Source organism: Ranitomeya variabilis, chromosome 4 (genome assembly GCF_051348905.1).
Source record: "Ranitomeya variabilis isolate aRanVar5 chromosome 4, aRanVar5.hap1, whole genome shotgun sequence".
Classification (NCBI taxonomy): Eukaryota; Metazoa; Chordata; class Amphibia; order Anura; family Dendrobatidae; genus Ranitomeya; species Ranitomeya variabilis.
Genome location: NC_135235.1, coordinates 659,173,410 through 659,195,971, shown reverse-complemented (window position 1 = coordinate 659,195,971; position 22,562 = coordinate 659,173,410). Strand labels below are relative to the sequence as shown.

At 45.1% G+C, this 22,562-nt stretch overlaps 2 protein-coding genes across 2 annotated transcripts in view; both read right to left on the bottom strand.

Moving 5' to 3' along the window:
- Positions 1-22,562, bottom strand: part of LOC143767471 (uncharacterized) — a 432,524-nt gene that overhangs the window by 123,304 nt on the left and 286,658 nt on the right. The window lies entirely within an intron of this gene.
- LOC143767452 (uncharacterized) overlaps positions 15,847-22,562 on the bottom strand; it is a 43,998-nt gene continuing 37,282 nt past the window's right edge. The window contains exon 9 of the mRNA XM_077255792.1: positions 15,847-18,578. Coding sequence (XP_077111907.1) covers positions 16,630-18,578 — 1,949 coding nt within the window. The 3' untranslated portion in view covers positions 15,847-16,629. The remainder of the gene's footprint in view (positions 18,579-22,562) is intronic.

The window sequence follows — 22,562 nt, the reverse complement described above, 5'->3', positions numbered from 1 at the left end:
AGGCTTTATTTCCTATCTTTAGGGGTAGTTAGCTCTTAGGCTGTGAAGAGGCGTCTAGGGAGAGTTAGGTACGCTCCACGGCTATTTCTAGTGTGTGTGATAGGATTAGGGTTTGCGGTCAGCAGAGCTCCCACTCCCCAGAGCTCATCCCGATTTCCAGTTTAACCATCAGGTCATTCTGGGTGCTCCTAACCACCAGGTCCATAACAAGTCTCCCTCTATTTGTCCTCAGACCGGGAGCTCTCTCTCCCGGAGCACAGCTGCACCCTGCTGTGCACGCTGCTCAGGCTGCTCTGTCCCCTGCGCGCGTGCCTTTCCCGCTCTCTGCCCCCTTCCTTCCTGTCCCAGTCTCTAAGTCTGTCCCTTGGGGAACCTGCAGCACAGCTCAATGGTTCCAGGCAAAGAGCTGAGTAGGTAACCGCCCCCAGACTCTTCTTGTGTTTTAACTCCTTACAGGGGCATTGCAAGTCTAGGAAACCCGTTCCTTTAAATTGGGCCTAGTTTTTAATGAGGCCTTCCTCCACATCTCATCATCTGCTGCCACTAAATCACCAGGGTTAACGTGTTCCATGCTGCTACAGCCAGTCAATTTTTTGTCAAAGTGTCTACGATCCCCATAAAATATTTTTTTTAAATGTACCTCCCATGGGGAAATGTTTGTCCGCCCATGCACTTAGTGTAGGGGCATTACAAGTCTTGGAAACGCGCTCTTTAAATTGGGCCTACTTTTTAATGATGCCTTCCTCCACATCTCATCATTCTCCGCCACTAGAACACCATAAAATATAAAACAAAATGTACCCCCCATGGGGAAATGTTTGTCAGCCCATGCACTTAGTCTATGGGCATTACAAGTCTAGGAAACCTTCCTCCACATCTCATCATCCACGGCCACTAGATCACCGGTGCTAACGTGTTCCGTGCTGCTACAGCCAGTCAATTTTATGGCAAGGGTGTCTATGATCCCTTTTTTTTTTTCAAAATGTACCCCCCATGGGGAAATGTTTGGCAGTCCATGCACTTAGTGTATGGGCATTACAAGTCTAGGAGGCTCCTTTAAATTGGGCCTAGTATTTAATGAGGCCTTCCTCCACATCTCATCATCCACCACCACTAGATCACCAGGGTTAACGTGTTCCGTTCTGCTACAACCAGCCAATTTTTTGGCAAGGGTGTCTATGACCCCCATAAAAAATTTTAAAAAAATGTATCACCCATGGGGAAATGTTTGTCAGCCCATACACTTAGTGTATGGATATTACAAGCCTATTAGACCCGCTCCATTAAATTGGGCCTAGTATTTAATGAGGCCTTCCTCCACATCTCATCATCCACCGTCACTACATAACCAGTGTTAACATGTTGCGTGCTGCTACAGCCAGTCAATTTTTGTGTCTATGATCCCAATAAAATATTTAAAAAAAATGTACCCCCCATGGGGAAATGTTGGTCAGACCATGCACGTAGTGTATGGGCATTACAACTCTTGGAAACCCGCTCTTTAAATAGGGCCTAGTTTTTAATGAGGCCTTCCTCCACGCCTAATCCTTCTCCGCCACTAGAACACCTGGGTTAACGTCTTCTATGCTGCTACAGCCAGTCAATTTTTAGGCAAGGTTGACTATGATCCCCATAAAATATATTTTAAAAATGTACCCCCATGGGGAAATGTTTGCCAGCCCATGCACTTAGTGTATGGGCATTACAAGTCTAGGAAACCCGCTCCTTCAAATTGGGCCTAGTATTTAATGAGGCCTTCCTCCACATCTCCTCATCCACCGCCATTAGATAACCAGGGTTAACGTGTTCCGTGCTGCTACAGCCAGTCAATTTTTTGTCAAGGGTGTCTATGATCCTCATAAAATATTTTTTTTAAATGTACCTCCCATGGGGAAATGTTTGTCCGCCCATGCACTTAGTGTAGTGGCATTACAAGTCTTGGAAACGTGCTCTTTAAATTAGGCCTAGTTTTTAATGAAGCCTTCCTCCACGTCTCATCATTCTCCGCCACTAGAACACCAGGGTGAACGTGTTCTATGCTGCTACAGCCAGTTAATTTTTTGGCCATGGTGTCTATGATCCTCATAAAATATTTAAAAAAAATGTACCCCACATGAGGAAATGTATGTCAGCCCTTGCACTTAGTGTATGGGCATTACAAGTCTAGGAGGCTCCTTTAAATTGAGCCTAGTTTTTAATGAAGCCTTGCTCCATATCTCGTCATTCTCCACTACTTGAACACCAGGGTGAACGTGTTCCGTGCTGCTACAGCCAGTCAATTTTTTTGGCAAGGGTGTCTATGATCCCCATAAATTTTTCTTAAAAAATATACCCCCATGGTGAGATGTTTGTCAGACCATGCACATAGTGTATGGGAATTACAAGTCTAGGAGACCCGCTCCTTTACATTGGCCCTAGTTTTTAATGAGGCCTTCCTCCACATCTCATCATCCACCGTCACTAGATCACCAGTGTTAACGTGTTCCGTGCTGCTACAGCCAGTCAATTTTTTGGCAAGGGTGTCTATGATCCCCCCCAATTTTTTTTTTTAAATGTACCCCCCATGGAGAAATGTTTGTCAACCCATGCACTTAGTGTATGGGCATTACAAGTCTAGGAGACCAGCTCCTTTAAATTGGGCCTAGAATTTAATGAGGCCTTCCTCCACATCTCCTCATCCACCGCCACTAGATCACCAGGGTTAACGTGTTCCGTGCTGCTACAGCCAGTAAATTTTTTGGCAAGGGTGTCTATGATCCCCATAAAATATTTTTTTTAACCCCCTTACCCCCAAGGGTGGTTTGCACGTTAATGACCGGGCCAATTTTTACAATTCTGACCACTGTCCCTTTATGAGGTTATAACTCTGGAACGCTTCAACGGATCTTGGCGATTCTAACACTGTTTTCTCGAGACATATTGTACTTCATGATATTGGTAAAATTTCTTCGATATAACTTGCGTTTATTTGTGAAAAAAATGGAAATTTGGCGAAAATTTTGAAAATTTCACAATTTTCCAACTTTGAATTTTTATGCCCTTAAATCACAGAGATATGTGGAGCGCCCCTCCTACCTGTCGCAGGGCCGAGAGGTACCTGGTACCGGGCCTCTCTGTCTCAGTTCTGGGGTTGTCACGGTGGCTAGACCCGGTCTGTGACCCTGCTAAGGGGCGTCCAATGAAAGTTGAGAGGGATGATGTGTGGTGCAGGTCGCGATGAATAACGAGGACACAGGGTTGCAGTCTCTTTACCTCTTTACTGAAGGCTTCAAGATCCTCAATCCAGAGTACGGTTAACAGGGCTGTCCGAGACCGGCCGGTCCGATGGCACCTCCAGAGTTCCATTTGCAGGTGGAAATCTGTGCCTTCCTTCTAGCGCTTGTGTGTTGTAGTACTTCCCTGCTGAGCACCACGGGATAGTCCTCACAACTGTTGTGTCTGTTTCTGATGTTCCCTCACAACTGATTCTGATGTTCTTCTCCGTCCCCCAGATGATATGGCTAGGACGCACCCGTATGACGGGTAGGCCTGGAGTTCTTCCGGGACCCTAGAGTCGCCCCTCTCCCACTGTTGCCCCTATGCCTGCTTAGGTAATTTAGGTGAGACATCCCACCTATAACTGACTGTCCTGCCGTTGGTTTGAAGTAAGGCTTGGAGCCAATACTCCCTCGGCGTTTCCGGCCACAGGCTACGCGCCTCAGTAGGATGTTGCCTCGATCTTACAGCACGACTCCTACTGGTGTTTTCTCCTTGTTGCTTTGATCTCGTTTCTTACTCTTCACAATAAACCTCGCTTCTTGTCCTTTCTTGGGGTACCACCGCAATGAAGTGCAGGCGCGGTCCCGTAACGTTCTTCCTGTTCGCTAGGCCTCTGTCAGGATCCCACCCCTGACAGGGGCCCCCCTGAGTCTCTCCCCGCAACACCCTCTGCCACAGGATGTTGCCTAGTCAATCCCCAGTCAGCTTCTCTCTAACTTCCTATCCAACCCCCAGTTTTACCAGATTGTGAGGAGTGGCCTAATGCATAGTGCCCTTTGCTCCCCCTGGAGGCCAGACTGTGAAGTGTATTGGTGTCTGTGATACCTGGTCAGGTGAGCTCCTTTAGTGCCATCAGACGTACCATCACTCCCCTTAGCGGCGGAGCGATGTTACTGCAACGACCAGGTCTCTGGGGCGCTGCATATGTCACACAATATACTTAATAGGTAACATTTCCCACATGTCTACTTTACATCAGCACAATTTAGGAACCAACATTTTTTTTTGTTAGGGAGTTATAAGGGTTAAAATTTGACCAGCAATTTCTCATTTTTACAACACCATTTTTTTTTAGGGACCACATCTCATTTGAAGTCATTTTGAGGGGTATATGTGATAGAAAATAGTGTGACACCATTCTAAAAACTGCACCCCTCAAGGTGCTCAAAACCACATTCAAGAAGTTTATTAACCCTTCAGGTGTTTCACAGGAATTTTTGGAATGTTTAAATAAAAATTAACATTTAACTTTTTTTTTACACAAAATTTATTTCAGCTCCAATTTGTTTTATTTTACCAAGGGTAACAGGAGAAAATGGACCCAAAAAGTTGTTGTACAATTTGTGCTGAGTACGCTGACACCCCATATGTGGGGGTAAACCACTGTTTGGGCGCATGGCAGAGCTCGGAAGGGAAGGAGCGCCATTTGACTTTTCAATGCAAAATTGACTGGAATTGAGATGGAACGCCATGTTGCGTTTGGAGAGCCCCTGATGTGCCTAAACATTGAAACACCCCACAAGTGACACCATTTTGGAAAGTAGACCCCTTAAGGAACTTATCTCGATGTGTGGTGAGCACTTTGACCCAACAAGTGCTTCACAGAAGTTTATAATGCAGAGCCGTAAAAATAAAAAATCATATTTTTTCACAAAAATGATCTTTTCGCCCCCAATTTTTTATTTTCCCAAGGGTAAGAGAAGAAATTGGACCCCAAAAGTTGTTGTGAAATTTGTCCTGAGTACGCTGATACCCGATTTGTGGGGGTAAACGACTGTTTGGGCGCATGGCAGAGCTCGGAAGGGAAGGAGTGCCGTTTGACTTTTCAATGCAAAATTGACTGGAATTGAGATGGGACACCATGTCGGGTTTGGAGAGCCCCTGATGTGCCTAACCATTAAACCCCCCACAAGTGACACCATTTTGGAAAGTAGACCCCCTAAGGAACTTATCTAGATGTGTTTTGAGAGCTTTGATCCCCCAAGTGTTTCACTACAGTTTATAACGCAGAGCCGTAAAAATAAAAATTCTTTTTTTTTTTCACAAAAATGATTTTTTAGCCCCCAGTTTTTTATTTTCCCAAGGGTAACAGGAGAAATTGGACCCCAAAAGTTGTTGTCCAATTTGTCCTGAGTATGCTGATACTCCATATGTGGGAGGGAACCACTGTTTGGGCACATGGCAGAGCTCGGAATGGAAGGAGCGCCATTTGGAATGCAGACAGATGGATTGGTCTGCAGGCATCACGTTGCATTTGCAAAGCCCCTGATGTACCCAAACAGTAAAAACCCCCCAGAAGTGACCCCATATTGGAGACTAGACCTCCCAAGGAACTTATCTAGATGTGTTGTGAGAACTTTGAACCCCCAAGTGTTTCACTACAGTTTACAACGCAGAGCCGTTGAAATAAAAAAAAAATGTTTTCCCACAAAAATGATTTTTAGCCCCCCAAATTTATATTTTCCCAAGGGTAACAAGAGAACTTGGACCCCAAAAGTTGTTGTCCAATTTGTCTTGAGTACGCTGATGCCCCATATGTTGGGGTAAACCCCTGTTTGGGCGAACGGGAAAGCTCGGAAGAGAAGGTGCACTGTTTTACTTTTTCAATGAAGAATTGAGATCGGACGGCATGTCGCATTTGGAGAGCCCCTGATGTGCCTAAACAGTGGAAACTCCCCAATTCTAACTGAAACCCTAATCCAAACACACCCCTAACCCTAATCCCAATGGTAACCCTAACCACACCCCTAAACCTGACACACCCCTAACTTTCATCCCAACCCTAATCCCAACTGTAAATGTAATCCAAACCCTAACCCTAACTTTAGCCCCAACCGTAACCCTAACTTTAGCCCTAACCCTAACTTTAGCTCCAACCCTAGCCCCAACCCTAACCCTAGCCCTAGCCCTAAACCTAGCCCTAACCCTAACCCTAGCCCTAACCCTAACCATAGCCCTAACCCTAGCCCTAACCCTAGCCCCAACCCTAGCCCTAACCCTAATGGGAAAATGGGAATAAATACATTTTTTTAATTTTATTATTTTTCCATAACTAAGGGGGTGATGAAGGGGGGTTTGATTTACTTTTATAGAATTTATTATAGCGGATTTTTATGCTTGGCAGCCGTCACACACTAAAAGACGCTTTTTATAGCAAAAATGTTTTTGCATCTCCACATTTTGAGACCTATAATTTTGCCATATTTTGGTCCACAGAGTCATGTGAGGTCTTGTTTTTTGCGGGATGAGTTGACGTTTTTATTGGTAACATTTTCGGACATGTGACATTTTTTGATCGCTTTTTATTCCAATTTTTGTGAGGCAGAATGACAAAAAAACAGCTATTCATGAATATCTTTTGGGGGAGGCGTTTATACCGTTCCACGTTTGGTAAAGTCGATAAAGCAGTTTTATTCTTTGGGTCAGTACGATTACAGCGATACCTCATTTATATCATTTTTTTATGTTTTGGCGCTTTTATACGATAAAAGCTACAGTGCTGCAGGCTTACCAAGCGCTTGCTCTGAGCAGGCACTCGGTAAGCCACCTCCCTCCCTGCAGGACCTGGATGCCGTGGCCATTTTGGATCCGGGGACTGCAGGGGGAGGAGGTAAGAGACCCTCGGAGCAACGCCATCACATTGCGTTGCTCTGGGAGTCTCAGGGAAGCACGCAGGGAGCCCCCTCCCTGCGCGATGCTTCCCTATACCGCCGGCACACTGTGATCATGTTTGATCGCGGTGTGCCGGGGGTTAATGTGCCGGGGGCGGTCCGTAACTGCTCCTGGCACATAGTGCAGGATGACACCCGGCTGCGATCGGCTGCGCTCCCCCCGTGAGTGCGGCCGATCGCGCTGGATGTACTATCCCGTCGGTGGTCATACGGGCCCACCCCACCATGACGGGATAGTACGTCCAATGTCAGAAAGGGGTTAAATGTACCCCCATGGGGAAATGTTTGTCAACCCTTGCACTTAGTGTATGTGCAGCACCCCAGGTTCCTGGTCATTGCAGTAATATCATTCTCCTCTAGGGGGGGAGTGATGTTACGTTTGGAGGCAATGAAGAAGATCTCTTAAGCCTGAAAATCGGGTCATGTGCACCTGGAAACTGTGCCAGAATTGTGCTTGAAATGTGATTTACCAAAGGACTGTGTATTGTAAAAGACCGCCAAAATTCCCGCCAAAACCGCCGCCATTACAGTGCCACGAGGAGCACAGGAGAAGAAGGGCGTGCCAACATGGGAGGAGACCTAGGAGCAGAGATGGTGACCAGCTGGTTCCTGAACGACGACGAAGTGATCCACAACTGTCTCGACACACAAGAGGAGGAGCCGAGCCACCAACTTCCAGATGCAGAGCCGACAGCAGTGAAGCAATGGAAGTCGGCCCTGTGCAGGAAGATCGCACTGGAAGAATCGCGGTCCGAGCAGCAGCAGCAGACTCCAGCATCCTCATCAGCGGAGCGGACCAGCATCGGTGGAACCACATCAGACGCAGGTACAGAAAACGCCTCTGCCCCAGCGACTGATCCTGCTCTAGCGACCGCTCTTCCCCCAGCTGCTGATTCCACTTCAGTGACCACTCCTCGCCCAGACTGTGACCAAACACCAGCCATCGCTCCAGTTCCAGCGACTCCCCGCACCACTGACGAGACACCATTCTCGCGCCTAGCGACCAAGGGCATACCGCTGGACGTGAGCCCTGAGGGGGTGATCTTTCGCTGGGACGCCCCGAGAGATGGGTTGAACAGGTCCTATATTGCAGTCCTCACCTGGGAGGAGTATAAGCAATGCCTGCTCTCGCACTGGAAGGACCGAAAGGAGCAGGGCGTGCCATATAAAACGCCGACCTACAAGACCAATCGCCGTACACTGCGTCCAGCAATGCGGGGGACAGTGATAGCCTTTCACCCAAAAAGGGGTTGGGGCTTCATTCAGGAGCTGGGACTGCAAACAGAAGTCTTTGTTACCAGCTATAACGTGGAAGCCCATATCCGGGACGGTCACCCTAACCGAAACTTGTGCAGAGGGGATCATATGACCTATACCCGCCACTGGAGTGAGCAAGGTTGGTATGCCAAGAACATTAAACGATGTGTACCTGAAGTAGTGCCCCCTGCTGCCACAACTAAGACCAGCAGCACCACCCCTCTAGTCTCTGAACCAGCAGCTCCTCAAACCAGCACTACTACTACTGTGTGCATAATTACTACTACTGAAACTGCTGCTGTGGCAAATGCTAAAGCTGACATCCATAATCAGGCAGCTAATGACTTGACCATACCTGAAAGGCAAACCAATGACGTTGAAACAGCATCAGATGAGAACTCGGATACAGACTTTCCTTGGACTGGAAATATTTGCTACCGACTGATGCCTTGCAACCTGCTATAAGAGAACCACACAAATCTGAAAAGACTGTAAATAGTTCTTAAACTTTCTTTTTTGCTGCTATTTTCCAAGTTTAAACCCATCCAGGGTTATTTCTTAAAGGGGGTCCCAAGTTTAAAAGGATCCTTAGTTTGCACAAGTTCATTGTTGCCTTAAGAACACTTGAATCATGGACAGTGAATGGTTCACAAACTGTCTTGTAAATAGTTTACACCTTCTTAAAAGTGCTTTCTACTGGTTTTACAATGGAGGCTTTTACAGAGACTGCCTCCAATGGAGACTACTACTAATCTTGTTGTAAGAACTGCTTAGTTTTTCTTACTTGAAGAAAAACCCATTGGTGTGGCAGAATTCCGGGTCAGAATACATGTCTTGTAGCCTGCCCAACACAACGTTGGGGGTTCGTAACGGGTCCCTCGCTTCACGTCACTTATGTTGCTAAACTGACTTGATTGTTGATGTGATTGATACTTTACACTACCTCAGAAAAGACTTGAGTTTGCCCTTAAAGGATGTCTTTTGTTCTCTGGTATCAGCCATTACACGGAATATTCTGAGCTTACTGCGTCTGCGCACGACACCAGTACACAGCGCAGGCGCCGGTTTTGAAAGATAACAGCGCTGAGGGGGCGGCGCTGAAAGCGCAGGAAGATGTGAGTGACGGCAGAGGAGCTGGCCAAGCTGGGGAGTGAGGACCCGCCTCCCTGGCTAGAGACAGGAATTATGGCTAAGTATAAAAACGCTTTATTTGGGGTATACTTGAACCTAAAACTAAAAGAGCCACCTTGTTAGAATGCAGCATTACTGCTGCACAAGGTGGCTCTTTTAGTTTATAACGGCTGGAGGGGGGTGACAGTGGCCCTTTAAGGTACCTTCACACTGAACGATATCGCTAGCGATCCGTGACGTTGCAGCGTCCTGGCTAGCGATATCGTTGAGTTTGACAGGCAGCAGCGATCAGGATCCTGCTGTGCCATCGTTGGTCGGAGCAGAAAGGCCAGAACTTTATTTTGTCGCTGGATCACCCGTAGACATCGCTGGATTGGTGTGTGTGACACCGATTCAGCGATGTCTTCACTGGTAACCAGGGAAAACATCGGGTTACTAAGCGCAGGGCCGCGCTTAGTAACCTGATGTTTACCCTGGTTACCAGCGTAAACGTAAAAAAAACAAACACTACATACTTACATTTCGGTGTCTGTCCCCCGGCGCTGTGCTTCTCTGCACTGTGTAAGCGCCGGCCGGCCGGCCGGAAAGCTGAGCACAGCGTGACATCACCGCTGTGCTTTCCGGCTGGCGCTTACACAGTGCAGAGAAGCACAGCGCCAGGGGACAGACACCGGAATGTAAGTATGTAGTTTTTTTTTTTTTACGTTTACGCTGGTAACCAGGGTAAACATCGGGTTACTAAGCGCGGCCCTGCGCTTAGTAACCCGATGTTTACCCTGGTTACCAGGGGACTTCGCATAGTTTGTCGCTGGAGAGCTGTCTGTGTGACAGCTCTCCAGCGACCACACAGCGACGCTGCAGCGATCGGGATCGTTGTCTAGATCGCTGCAGCGTTGCTAAATGTGACGGTACCTTTAGTTAAAATACTGTTTTGCTAAATTGTTCCATTTCACGATGTAAATATGTTTTACTATGCAACGATCAAGTGTTCTCACCTCCCATAAAGGGAAGCAACAGTTAAATTAATTTGTTTTATAACATTTTTAAAAACTGCATGTCTTTTACTAATGTATTGTTGTTTTCTTTTTTTCGTTTCCCAGTCTGGGAGTACTCAACTTAACAGGGGGGGGGGGGGGAAGCAGCGCCCCAGGTTCCTGGTCGTTGCAGTAATATCATTCTCCTCTAGGGGGAGTGATGTTACATTTGGAGGCAATGAAGGAGATCTCTTTACCAGGTATCACAAACATACAACACATTTCATACTCCAGTCCAGTCCACCAGGGGGAGCTATGCTCCTATTTATTAGGGCACTCTTCACACTTAGGTAAAACTGGTGGCCTGGAGAGGAAGTTAGGCAGTTGCTAGCTGAGCTTTGCTCAGGTAGTTGGTCCCTGACAGGGGTGGGAGCCTGTCAGAGGCCTAGACAGAAGGTTACGCAGCTGCGCCTGCCCCACATGCGGAAGTTCCTAAGAAAGGACACGAACAGAGAACTGTATTGTAGAGAGGGTGAGAAAAAAGTCATAGCAAAGGAGTGGATTCCAGAAGGAGTTCTGCCCTGCACAGGCTGCCTCCTTCTGAGGCGCAGGATCCAAGGGAGCAATAGTCCTTTATGCCTTGCCCCAGAGACCGGCAGGACAGCTAATCTCACGTTACTGATCTGCCCCATACCCAGGAGGCAAGGTGGCACCCACGAGAGGCCAGGGCATGATAGAGTTCCTGTAAAAAGCCTCAAGCCACCAGTCATACGGGTTGTCCTATCCATCTGGGGGACAGTGAGACATACCATCGATAACATCTACAACATCTGTGAGGACCTTATGAGAGGCTTAGCAATAAGGTACTACAACACCAAGGCGCTATAAGAAGGCTACTGATTTCCACCTGGATAAGAGGACTCTGGATTTGCCTCCAAACCGGCCGGACTCTGCCTGCCCTGTGAACTGGTGCTGTGGACTGTGGATGCTGAAGCCTTCAGTAAAAGGTAAAGAGACTGCAACCTTGTGCCCTTGTTCTTCACTGCGCCTCTCACCATCCACCATCTACACACTGGTAAGCCCTGGGGACATACTTCACCTGTGGGAAGATATACCATTTAGCTGCCATAAGATCACCCCAGCAGACCCCTTAAAGCAGCATCGGTCACCCTGACCGAATACCACAGGTGGCGTCATGAACATTTCCCCTTTAAAGTCCTTTCCCCTTTTTAACATGGACATCCCGAGGGCCACGGCCCGGGTCAGCCACCGTGACATCCCCCTTGAGAATAGAAGGACCCGGTACCGAGTACCCCTAGCCCTTGGGGGCGATCCATATGAGCATTACATGTTTAAGAGACCAGCTCATTTAAATTGGGCCTAGTTTTTAAGGAGGATTCCTCAACATCTCATCATCCACTGCCACTAGGTCACCAGGATTAACGTGTTCCGTGCTGCTACATCCAGTCAATTTTTTGGTAAAGGTGTCTATGATCCCAATAAAATATTTTAAAAAAATGTACCCCCCATGGGGAAATGTTTGTCAGCCAATGCACTTAGTCTATGGGCATTAGAAGTCTAGGAAACCTTCTCCTTTAAATTGGGCCTAGTTTTTAATGAGGCCTTCCTCCACATCTCAACATCCACCACCACTAGATCACCAGAGTTAACGTGTTCCGTGCTGCTACAGCCAGTAAATTCTTTGTCAAGGGTGTCTATGATCCCCATAAAATATTTTTTTTTTAAATGTACTCCCCATGGGGAAATGTTTGTCAGCCCATGCACTTAGTGTATGGATATTACAAGTCTAGGAGAACTGCTCCTTTAAATTGGGCTTAGTTTTTAATGAGGCCTTCCTCCACATCTCATCATCCACCGCCACTAGGTCACCAAGGTTAACGTGTTCCATGCTGCTACAGCCAGTCAATTTTTTGGTAAAGGGGTGTTGTGGGTTGAGTTCCCGCCTCTGCACAAGGGGAATCTCGGGCCATCTCTGCTGCGGTCTCCCATTTTTCTCCTGCCGCAGTGGAGCCTGCTCAGCGGAGACGTTGGTCCCAGCGTCTTGCTCAGTCTGACTCTGTGCAAAGGGTTACTGCTGTTTTTCCAGCTTCTGTCATTGAAGCCAGTGCTGGGCAGCGGCGAGCAGACGCTTTTGGGACTAAGTCCTGCTTTTCTCCTTCTGAGCATGCCCAGGGTAAGATCTCTCATTGGAAATCAAGGGTCACATGCTTGGATACTGCAGCAAAGCCCATTGGTTCTCCAGGAAGGTCCCGAAGGTGCTCAGGCTATGTGGCAGCCTCTCATTGGTCCTTCTAGGAAGGTCTTGTACTTGCTGCAGCTATATAAGGTTCGCATGGCCGCACGGCTAGTATCAATGCATGTTATGAGTTTTGCGCCAATGTGGTCACGCTTGTGTGGATTCAGGGACCTGACTGAAATAAGCCACTTAGAATACCGGCACCTCCAGTGAGGAGATTGTGTGTATGGTTTCGGGGCCCCGGCTGAAATAAGCCACCTAGAATACCGGCTCCTCCGGTGAGGAGATTGCATGTTTGCCTCCTTGACTGCGTGACCACAAGCTGCTATCTGCTCAGCAGTTACTGTGTATTCCTGTAGAGTTTAACAGGACACAGTCCTTTCTTTATAGCGACTCTGTGAAGCAACAGAGATCGCTTCTACCGCCATATAGTGCTGCCGTTTGCCAACAGCAGGTTATTTTCCTGCACTGTGGACCCTGGGCTGCGAGCGCACCAAATAACATCTCTATATTTACTCGGTGCATTCCGCCAGCCCTAACAAGGTGTCTATGATCCCAATAAAATATTTTTTAAAAATGTACCCCCATGGGGAAATTTTTGTCAGCCCATGCACTTAGTTAATGGGCATTACAAGTCTAGGAAACCTTCTCCTTTAAATTGGGCTTAGTTTTTAATGAGGCCTTCCTCCACATCTCCACATCCACCACCACTAGATCACCAGGGTTAATGTTTTCCGTGCTGCTACAGCCAGTTAATTTTTTGGCAAGGGTGTCTATGATTCCCATAAAATATTTTTTAAAAATGTACCCCCCATGGGGAAATGTTTGTCAGCCCATGCACTTAGTGTATGGGCATTACAAGTCTAGGAGACCCACTCCTTTGTAATGGGACAGTTTTTTTTAGGAGGCCCTCCTCCATGCTTCTTCCAAGGGGGGATTGGGGTGCGTGCAAATTTGGGTCAAGGTGGCCCTTGCATTCAATGCATAAGGAAACGGTATGGCAGGACCAACTGAAGAATGTGAATTGGGTTTTTCTGTCGCCATCCAGTACCTGGGTTCCAAGGCTTCTTGGGGTGCATATGACTTAGTAGCAGGGCAGGCCTTGCAGTCAATACATAAGAAAACAGTATGGTATGGGAGAACAAAATGAATAATGTGAAGTGGGTTTTCCTGTGGCCATTCAGTACCTGGGTTCAAAGGATTCTTGTGGTGTATATGACTTGATAGCAGGGCAGGCCTTGCATTCAATGCAACATTTTTTCAGAAAGCCCTCCTGTACCTCTCATGAAAAGAGTATTGGGGTGCTTCGGAATTTTTGGCATGCCAGCCACTCACTGCATAGGCAATAACATAATATTAAACACACAGTTATACCACCAATATAGGGAATACAATATATATCCTCATCAGTATTCAAAATCCACCTAATCCCGGTATACTGTGTGAATGAGTGACTGCCGCCACCTAGTGGAGACTAACAACCCAGACACCTTAATATGGATCACCAGAGAGCACCAAGACAAGAGAGTGTATAGAAGTAAATACTTTATTCAATATACATCACAACAACTCCATACTTGTTACATAAATTTAAGAAAGTTTAAAATCAATTAAAATATATAAGACACAGGACAAGAGGATAATACCATATAATATACCGGCCACATAAGTATTCCCAAAACCTCACGATTTATATATAAAAACTCAAATGAACAAAGTGCAAGCGTGATATAAATAAATATAAAACAGCAAACCCAGTAAAAATTGATAATAAGAGACCCTACTTTAAGCCTTAGTATTTCAGCAGTGTAGAGCTCAAAAGTGCAAAATGTGCAAAAAGGATTTGTGTGCAGATAACTTGCAAAAAGTGCAGAGTGCTACGGCTTTAAATTCAGCCGATTCAATACCACACACGGTGTAAAAATTGTGAGGAAGTGGATCATCAGAGATTTGCAGGTAAATACCTGAGTGGCCGCGTCCTGTGTATGCGTACCCCTACGCACGTTTCGGACACTTTTCCTTCTTCAGGGGGTCCTGTCTCCTATAACAGTATAGGAGACCCAGTGTTTAATAATGGCCCTTTAAGAATAATAATGCCGCCTGATGCCACTAGAAAAATAGGCTTTATTAATTTAAGAGTCACACCTTCATAAATGAAACAAGATGTGCCTGATGATGTGTCACACACCACATGGCCAGCTAGGGTTGTTAAATGTTACAATGACGTTTCCCAGTGAATGCATTTGTATTGGTTGAAAGCAATGTTAAAGTTGAAAAATGCTTCAAAAACGCTGCGTGTGAACATAGCCCAAGTGGTGGAGGAACATTTTGGTCTGGGGTTAATTATTTTGCCTTATATACAAGTCATTACTCTGGGAAATGTGCCTTAACATATTTACCAGCAAAATCCATTTTGGTTTCGATTTTGTATGTTTTTTGGTGCACCTGTAAAAATGGTGTGAAACTCTGACAACATTGCTTACAGCTGTGACCTAGGAGTCAGAAATGCTTCCAGGGACACTTTCCATGATGTTCCCATGTCATTTGAGCAGTGTTTCCATAATTTTCAGACGATTTTAGACCGTAAAAGGACCCCTGGGGGGTTTCCCATAGACTTACATTGGGATCGCTGCTCGGGTTGAGTACCCGAGTATTCCAATTAGCTCGACCTGAGCAACGAGCACCCGAGCATTTTAGTGCTCGCCCATCACTATTAAAGATGTTTGTGCACACACGGAGATTGTGGATTGAAAGAGATTGATGAATGGCAGATTGCTGAGATTGAGAGTTAGGAAGAAGAGGAAGGAGGACATTTTGGTTACTTTTTGGGAGGTTTATGGGGAGGTGTAGCAATACTCTTATCCACATATATAACTGAGAAATATTCTATGAACATGGAATATTGCATTTAATTTGTTTTATATATAACAGATGTACATTCGTAACTGCTTATGTTTTAATTTTAATGAGTTCTAACTAGTGATGAGCGAATATACTCGTTGCTAGGGTTTTCCCGAGCACGTGATCTCCGAGTATTTGTTAGTGTTCAGAGATTAAGTTTTCATCGCCTCAGCTGAATGATTTACAACTACTTTCCAGGCTGAGTACATGTGGGGGTTGCCTGGTTGCTAGGGAATCTCCACATGTAATCAAGCTGGCTAATAGCTGTAAATCATTCAGCTGCCGTGATGAAAACTTAATCTCCGAACATTAACAAACACTCGAAGGTCACCCAAGCGTGCTCGGGAAAACCCGAGCAACGAGTACACTCGCTCATCATGAGTTCTAACTTGTTTTCTCGTTTACTTATTTGACATTACTTTGACTCTCTGTTATGTGTTTTCTTGTATAGTTTGTCAAAAATATATGAATTCCTCCTGTGTGAATTTTTCTTTGTTGTCAACAAAATATGATTATCAAGTAAAATATTTCCCACCTTCTAGGTGAAATATTTGATGTCTGGTAAGGTTCTTTTTGCTGGTAAAATGTTTCCCACATTCTGAGCATGAAAATGGCTTCTCTCCTGTGTGAGTTTTCTGATGTATATCAAGTCGTGATTTATCTGCAAAACATTTCTCACACTCTGAACATGAAAAGGTCTTCTCCCCTCAGTGAGTTTTCTTTTTTTTTTTTTTTAAATCACATAGATTTTTTATTGAACACAAGAACATAAGAAACAGATATCACATGTCATATTTCCATCCTCATTTTACATTTTCAAGTAAATAACCCCTCCACAACCCTTCCCCCCTCATGGAGACCATTTCAGGAGCAGACAACAGTTCGTCCATAGTTATCAATATCAGGTATTGGTTCAGTTCGCAGAAACTTAACTGAACATTTCTGTATACTGGTACATCTTTAATGAGTCCCCTCCAACCACGGCTGCCATAGTTTTTTAAATAGTTCCAACTTATTTCTCTTGGTATAAAAACTCTTTTCCAGTTGAAGTATATCATCTGATTGGGAAACAAATTCACGTCTGGACGGAGGCTCCTCTCTAATCCAATATTTAGCAATCAATTTCCTTTCAATAAACAATCTTGCAATTGCAATTTAGGTCATACTATCAGCTATTATTTCATTCACATACCCCTGTGTGAGTTTTCTGATGCCTAACAAGACTTGATTTATTTGAAAAACATTTCCCACATTCTGAACATTCAAATGGCTTCTCCCCTGTGTGAGTTCTCTGATGTTTAACAAGATATAATTTATCTGCAAAGCATTTGTCACATTCTGAACATGCAAATGGCTTCTCCCCTGTGTGATTTCTCTGATGTCTAACAAAATGTGATTTCTTTGTATAACATTTCCCACATTCTGAACATGAAAATGGCTTCACCCCTGTGTGACTTCTCTGATGTCTAGCAAAAGCTGATTTATTTGCAAAACGTTTCTCACATTCTGAACATGCAAATGGCTTCTCCCCTGTGTGAGTTCTCTGATGTGTAACAAGATATGATTTATCTGCAAAACATTTCCCACATTCTGAACATGAAAATGGCTTCACCCCTGTGTGACTTCTCTGATGTCTAGTAAGAGTTAATTTATCTGCAAAACATTTGTCACATTCTGAACATTCAAATGGCTTCTCCCCTGTGTGATTTCTCTGATGTCTAACAAAATGTGATTTCTTTGCAAAACATTTCCCACATTCTGAACATGAAAATGGCTTCTCCCCTTTGTGAGTTCTCTGATGTTGAAGACAAGTTGATTTATATGTAAAACATTTCCCACATTCTGAACATGAAAATGGCTTCACCCCTGTGTGACTTCTCTGATGTCTAGCAAAAGTATATTTATTTACAAAACGTTTCTCACATTCTGAACATGCAAATGGCTTCTCCCCTGTGTGAGTTCTCTGATGTGTAACAAGATATGATTTATCTGCAAAATATTTACCACATTCTGAACATGAAAATGGCTTCACCCCTGTGTGACTTCTCTGATGTATAGCAAGAGTTGATTTAGCTGCAAAACATTTGTCACATTCTGAACATTCAAATTGCTTCTCCCCTGTGTGATTTCTCTGATGTCTAACAAAAAGTGATTTATCTGCAAAACATTTCCCACATTCTGAACATGAAAATGGCTTCACCCCTGTGTGACTTCTCTGATGTATAGCAAGATTTGATTTATCTGCAAAACATTTGTCACATTCTGAACATTCAAATGGCTTCTCCCCTGTGTGATTTCTCTGATGTCTAACAAAATGTGATTTCGCTGCAAAACATTTCCCACATTCTGAACATGAAAATGGATTCTCCTCTTTGTGAGTTCTCTGATGTTGAAGACAATTTGATTTATATGTAAAACATTTCTCACATTTTGAACATGCAAATGACTTCACCCCAGTGTGACTTCTCTGATGTCTAGCAAAAGTTGATTTATTTGCAAAACATTTCTCACATTCTGAACATGCAAATGGCTTCTCCCCTGTGTGAGTTCTCTGATGTGTAACAAGATATGATTTATCTGCAAAACATTTCCCACATTCTGAACATGAAAATGGCTTCACCCCTGTGTGACTTCTCTGATGTATAGCACAAGTTGATTTATCTGCAAAACATTTGTCACATTCTGAACATGAATATGGCTTCTCTCCTATGTTAACTCTTTTTTGTCTAACATGCTCTAATTTCTGGTTAAAATATTTCCCACACTCTGAAGAAAATCTTTTCTCCTCTATGTGAGTATTTGGATGTGTAACAAAATATGTTTTGAGGGAAAAACTTTTATCATATTCTAAACTTGAAAATGGTTTGTTTGCTGGAAGAGCACTATGATATTTAACACATCTTTTGTGACTTTTATTTTTCTTATTAGTCTGTGATGAATCAGATTTGACTTGTTTAAAAGGATGAGATAATAGATCTTTGCTGTTAAAGGATGAGGATATATCTGGAATAGTGGTATAGACGTCAGTTATATCTTGATTGATATCAAGGTAATCTAATTTAGAAATTGAAGATGCCAATTGTCCATCTGATCTCCTTGTACAATCATCTGCTAGGAATAAAGATGATTCTTTAAATAAAATATAAAATATTAAGAATTATATTTTTATAACATTTCTTATACCCAAAGAAATTTAAAGTAAAGTAATGTAGGAAAATGTAATTATTTACTAAGACAAAAACAGTTAAAAATCTAACAGTAGACTTTGAAAAGCAACATGGTCTCCATAACCCAATACAGCAAAATCTGAGTTTCCAAAGGCAAATGTCCCCCTCGCTTCTGAACCTTACAGTGTGCCCAAAAACTGTTAGCGTCCACATGTTTGGCATTGCAGTGATGGGAAGAACCAATTTAAATATTTCCAGTTTGTGTGCCTCCAGAAGCACAAGCTGGTCCACTTATTGGGTACAAAAATGGCATATTTTGCAATTGTCATTCTCCAACAGTCACTGTGTGCTAGTTATAAAAATCTTAGTTACTTACCGGTAATGGGATTTTACAGAGCTCATGATAGCACCACCTGAGAGAGGGTATCCACCCACCAGCACAGGAAACCTACTGAATAAAAAGGCAGTACCTCTCCTCCACATCAGTTTGGTTTCAGAGCACGAGAGGACCTCCAGACAGATAGTAACATAACCGTCACCAAATACATCTTTCTTAACACCCTTAAAGTGCACACAAGTGACAAAGCGGGGGAGGGAATATAATGGTGCCGTCATGGGCTCTGTAAAATCCTGTTACTGGTAAGTAACTAAGATTTTTTTTCCCTTGTCCTATGACAGCACCACCTGAGAGATTTAAATGTATCAAAAGCACCCTTAGGGAGGGATCACCTCTTGCAATACCTTCCTCCAAAAGGACAGGTCAACAAAGGAGGACAGTTTGAGGCGATAGTGTCTATAGAAGGTGGAAGGGGAAGACCATGTGGCTGCATTACATATCTTGTCGATGGACACATCCGCTCTTTCAGCCCAGGAGGTTTCCATGGCCCTGGTGGAATGGACATTCAGGTTTCCAGGAAATGGCCTATTACTAGAGTTGTAAGCTACGCTAATGGCGTCCCTTATCCATCTAGCTATGGTCCCCCTTGTAATACCACCCCCTTCCCGATTCCCTGGAATGACACAAATAAGGCCTCATCCTTCCTCCATTGCTTAATTTTGTCTAAGTACTGCATCAAGACCCTCCTGACGTCTAGTGTGTGAAGTCTGTGTACTTCTGCAGTCTAAGGTTTTCTACAGAAGGAGGGAAGAACTACCTCCTGACTCCTATGAAACTTCGAGGCCACTTTGGAGAGATATGCTGGATCTGGCCTCAAAACCACTTGATCATCTGATACTTGCATAAAGGGATGATTAATAGATAGGGCCTGTAAATCACTAAAGGCCCCGTCTCACACAGCGACGCTGCAGCGATACAGACAACGATGCTGATCGCTGCAGCGTCGCTGTGTGGTCGCTGGGGAGCTGTCACACAGACAGCTCTCTCCAGCGACCAACGATCAGGGGAACGACTTCGGCATCGTTGAAACTGTCTTCAACGATGCCGAAGTCCCCCTGCAGCACCCGGGTAACCAGGGTAAACATCGGGTTACTAAGCGCAGGGCCGCGCTTAGTAACCCGATGTTTACCCTGGTTACCAGCGTAAATGTAAAAAAAACCAAACAGTACATACTCACCATCTGTTGCCCGTCAGGTCCCTTGGCGTCTGCTTCCTGCTCTGACTGAGCCGCCGTACAGTGAGAGCAGAGCGCAGCGGTGACGTCACTGCTGTGCTCTCACTTTACGGCAGTCAGTCAGAGCAGGAAGCAGACGGCAAGGGACCTGACGGGCAACAGATGGTGAGTATGTACTGTTTTTTTTTTTTTACATTTACGCTGGTAACCAGGGTAAACATCGGGTTACTAAGCACGGCCCTGCGCTTAGTAACCCGATGTTTACCCTGGTTACCAGTGAAGACATCGCTGGATCGGTGTCACACACACCGATTCAGCGATGTCAGCGGGACCTCAACGACCAAAAAAAGGTCCAGGCCATTCCGACACGACCAGCGATCTCACAGCAGGGGCCTGATCGCTGGTACGTGTCACACATAGCGAGATCGCTACTGAGGTCGCTGTTGCGTCACAAAACTTGTGACTCAGCAGCGATCTCGCTAGCGATCTCGCTATGTGAGATGGGGCCTTAACCCTGCAGGCCAACGTCAGGGCCACTAGAATCACTGTTTTTAGTGTTAGTATCTTATCTTACACTTCATGAAGGGGCTCAAAGGGTGATTTTGTTAAGGCCTCCAAGACTAGATTTAAGTCACACAGAGGCATTTTTGGAGCCGGTATAGGACTAGACCTCCGGCATGCTTTAATGAACCTAGCCACCCATCTATCCGCCGCCAAATATAGTTGTATAAGGCCACTAAGGCGGATACCTGTACCTTAAGGGTTCTGGTGGCTAGGCCCATCTCCATACCCCTCTGAAGGAAATCTAAAATAGCTCTGATTAGGACAGTACTACCAACAGGCTGCCCTGGAAAGACCAAAAACTTAGCCCATATCCTCCCATATATCCTAGTTGTTATAGGCCTCCTACTCTGCATCAGGGTAGCGACCAAGGCCGGAAAGGACCCTTTCTGCGCTAGCAGCATCCTCTCAAAATCCAGGCCGTCAAATGTAGACCTGAGTTTTGAGGATGTGACACTGGGCCCTGCCTGACGAGACCCGGAATGTCTGGGAGAATCCAGGGATCCGCCAAGGACATCTTCCTCATCTATGAGAACCATGGTCTTTTGTGCCAAAACGGAGCAATAAGGATGACATCTGCTCCTTCCTCCCGAATCCTCCTCAGACCTGCCAGGATCAACATTAACAGGGGAAATGCAGAAGCCAGTTGGAAACCCCAAGGAATCTGTAGTGCATCTACTGCGTATGGTTTTTCTCTTGGGTTTGGAGAGCAGAAGATCTTTGTCTTCCTGCTGGCAAACAAGTCTATCTCTGGTTGCCCCCAAAGATCCAGAATCTGCTGGCAAATTGATGGATCCAGCTCTCATTCCCCCTTTCTTAAGGCTGCCCGACTGAGGAAATCTGCTTCCTCGTTTTCCTTCCCCTTTATCTGTAGGGCCAATATCTGTAGCTGTTGTTCCTCCATAACCTGGAGAATTTCCTGAGCTAGCCACATTAGAGGCCGGGACTTTGTGACCCTTCGTGATTGAAATAGGTCACTGATGTTCAATTATCTGACATTTTTCAAACATGGTTTCCTTAGAAATGGGGAACTCTAATACTGCGTGCTTTATTGCCAGCAGTTCCTTGTAGTTTGAGGAACCACCTGCTTCTGCCTCTGACCAGATTCCCTGGATTATATGGTCCCTGAGATGCGCTCCTCATCCTTCTGCACTTGCGTCCGTCATGATCATGTCCGATATTTGGAGGAACCATGGAACACCCTGCAATAGATTCCCTGGATCTTGACACCAGGCCATGGATTCTACCGCTTCCTGGGAGAGCGTAATCTTTCCCTCTAGGCATCCAACAAACTTCCTTTCTCCCTCTAGGACATCCTGCTGTAAGGCCCTGGAATGACATTGGGCCCACTGTACTGTTGGGATGCATGATGTCATACATCCTAGAAGGGACATGGCATTCCTCAGAGACATGATCGGGTTGATCAATACTGCTGATACTAGGGCTAAAATCCTGATTCTCTGAGTCCATTATAAGCCCTAAGAAGGATTGAACGTTCAGGGGCTGCAGTCTCGACTTTGTGATATTTATCATCCAAACGAGCTTTGAAATAGTGGCTCGGATGTGATTTAATTGAGAACTGCACTTGAGTTCTGTTCTGCCGCTCAATAAAAAATCGTCCAGATAAGGCACTACTAACACGTTCTTTTCCCGTAAATGTGCCGTCGCCTCCAGAACAATCTTGGTGAAGATTCTCGGGGTCATGGACCGATCAAAGGGAAGAGCCCTGTACTGAAAGTGTCTGAGTTGTCCGTTTATATATACCGCTACCCTCAGGAATTGCTGGTGTACCTGATGAATGGGCACATGGTAAT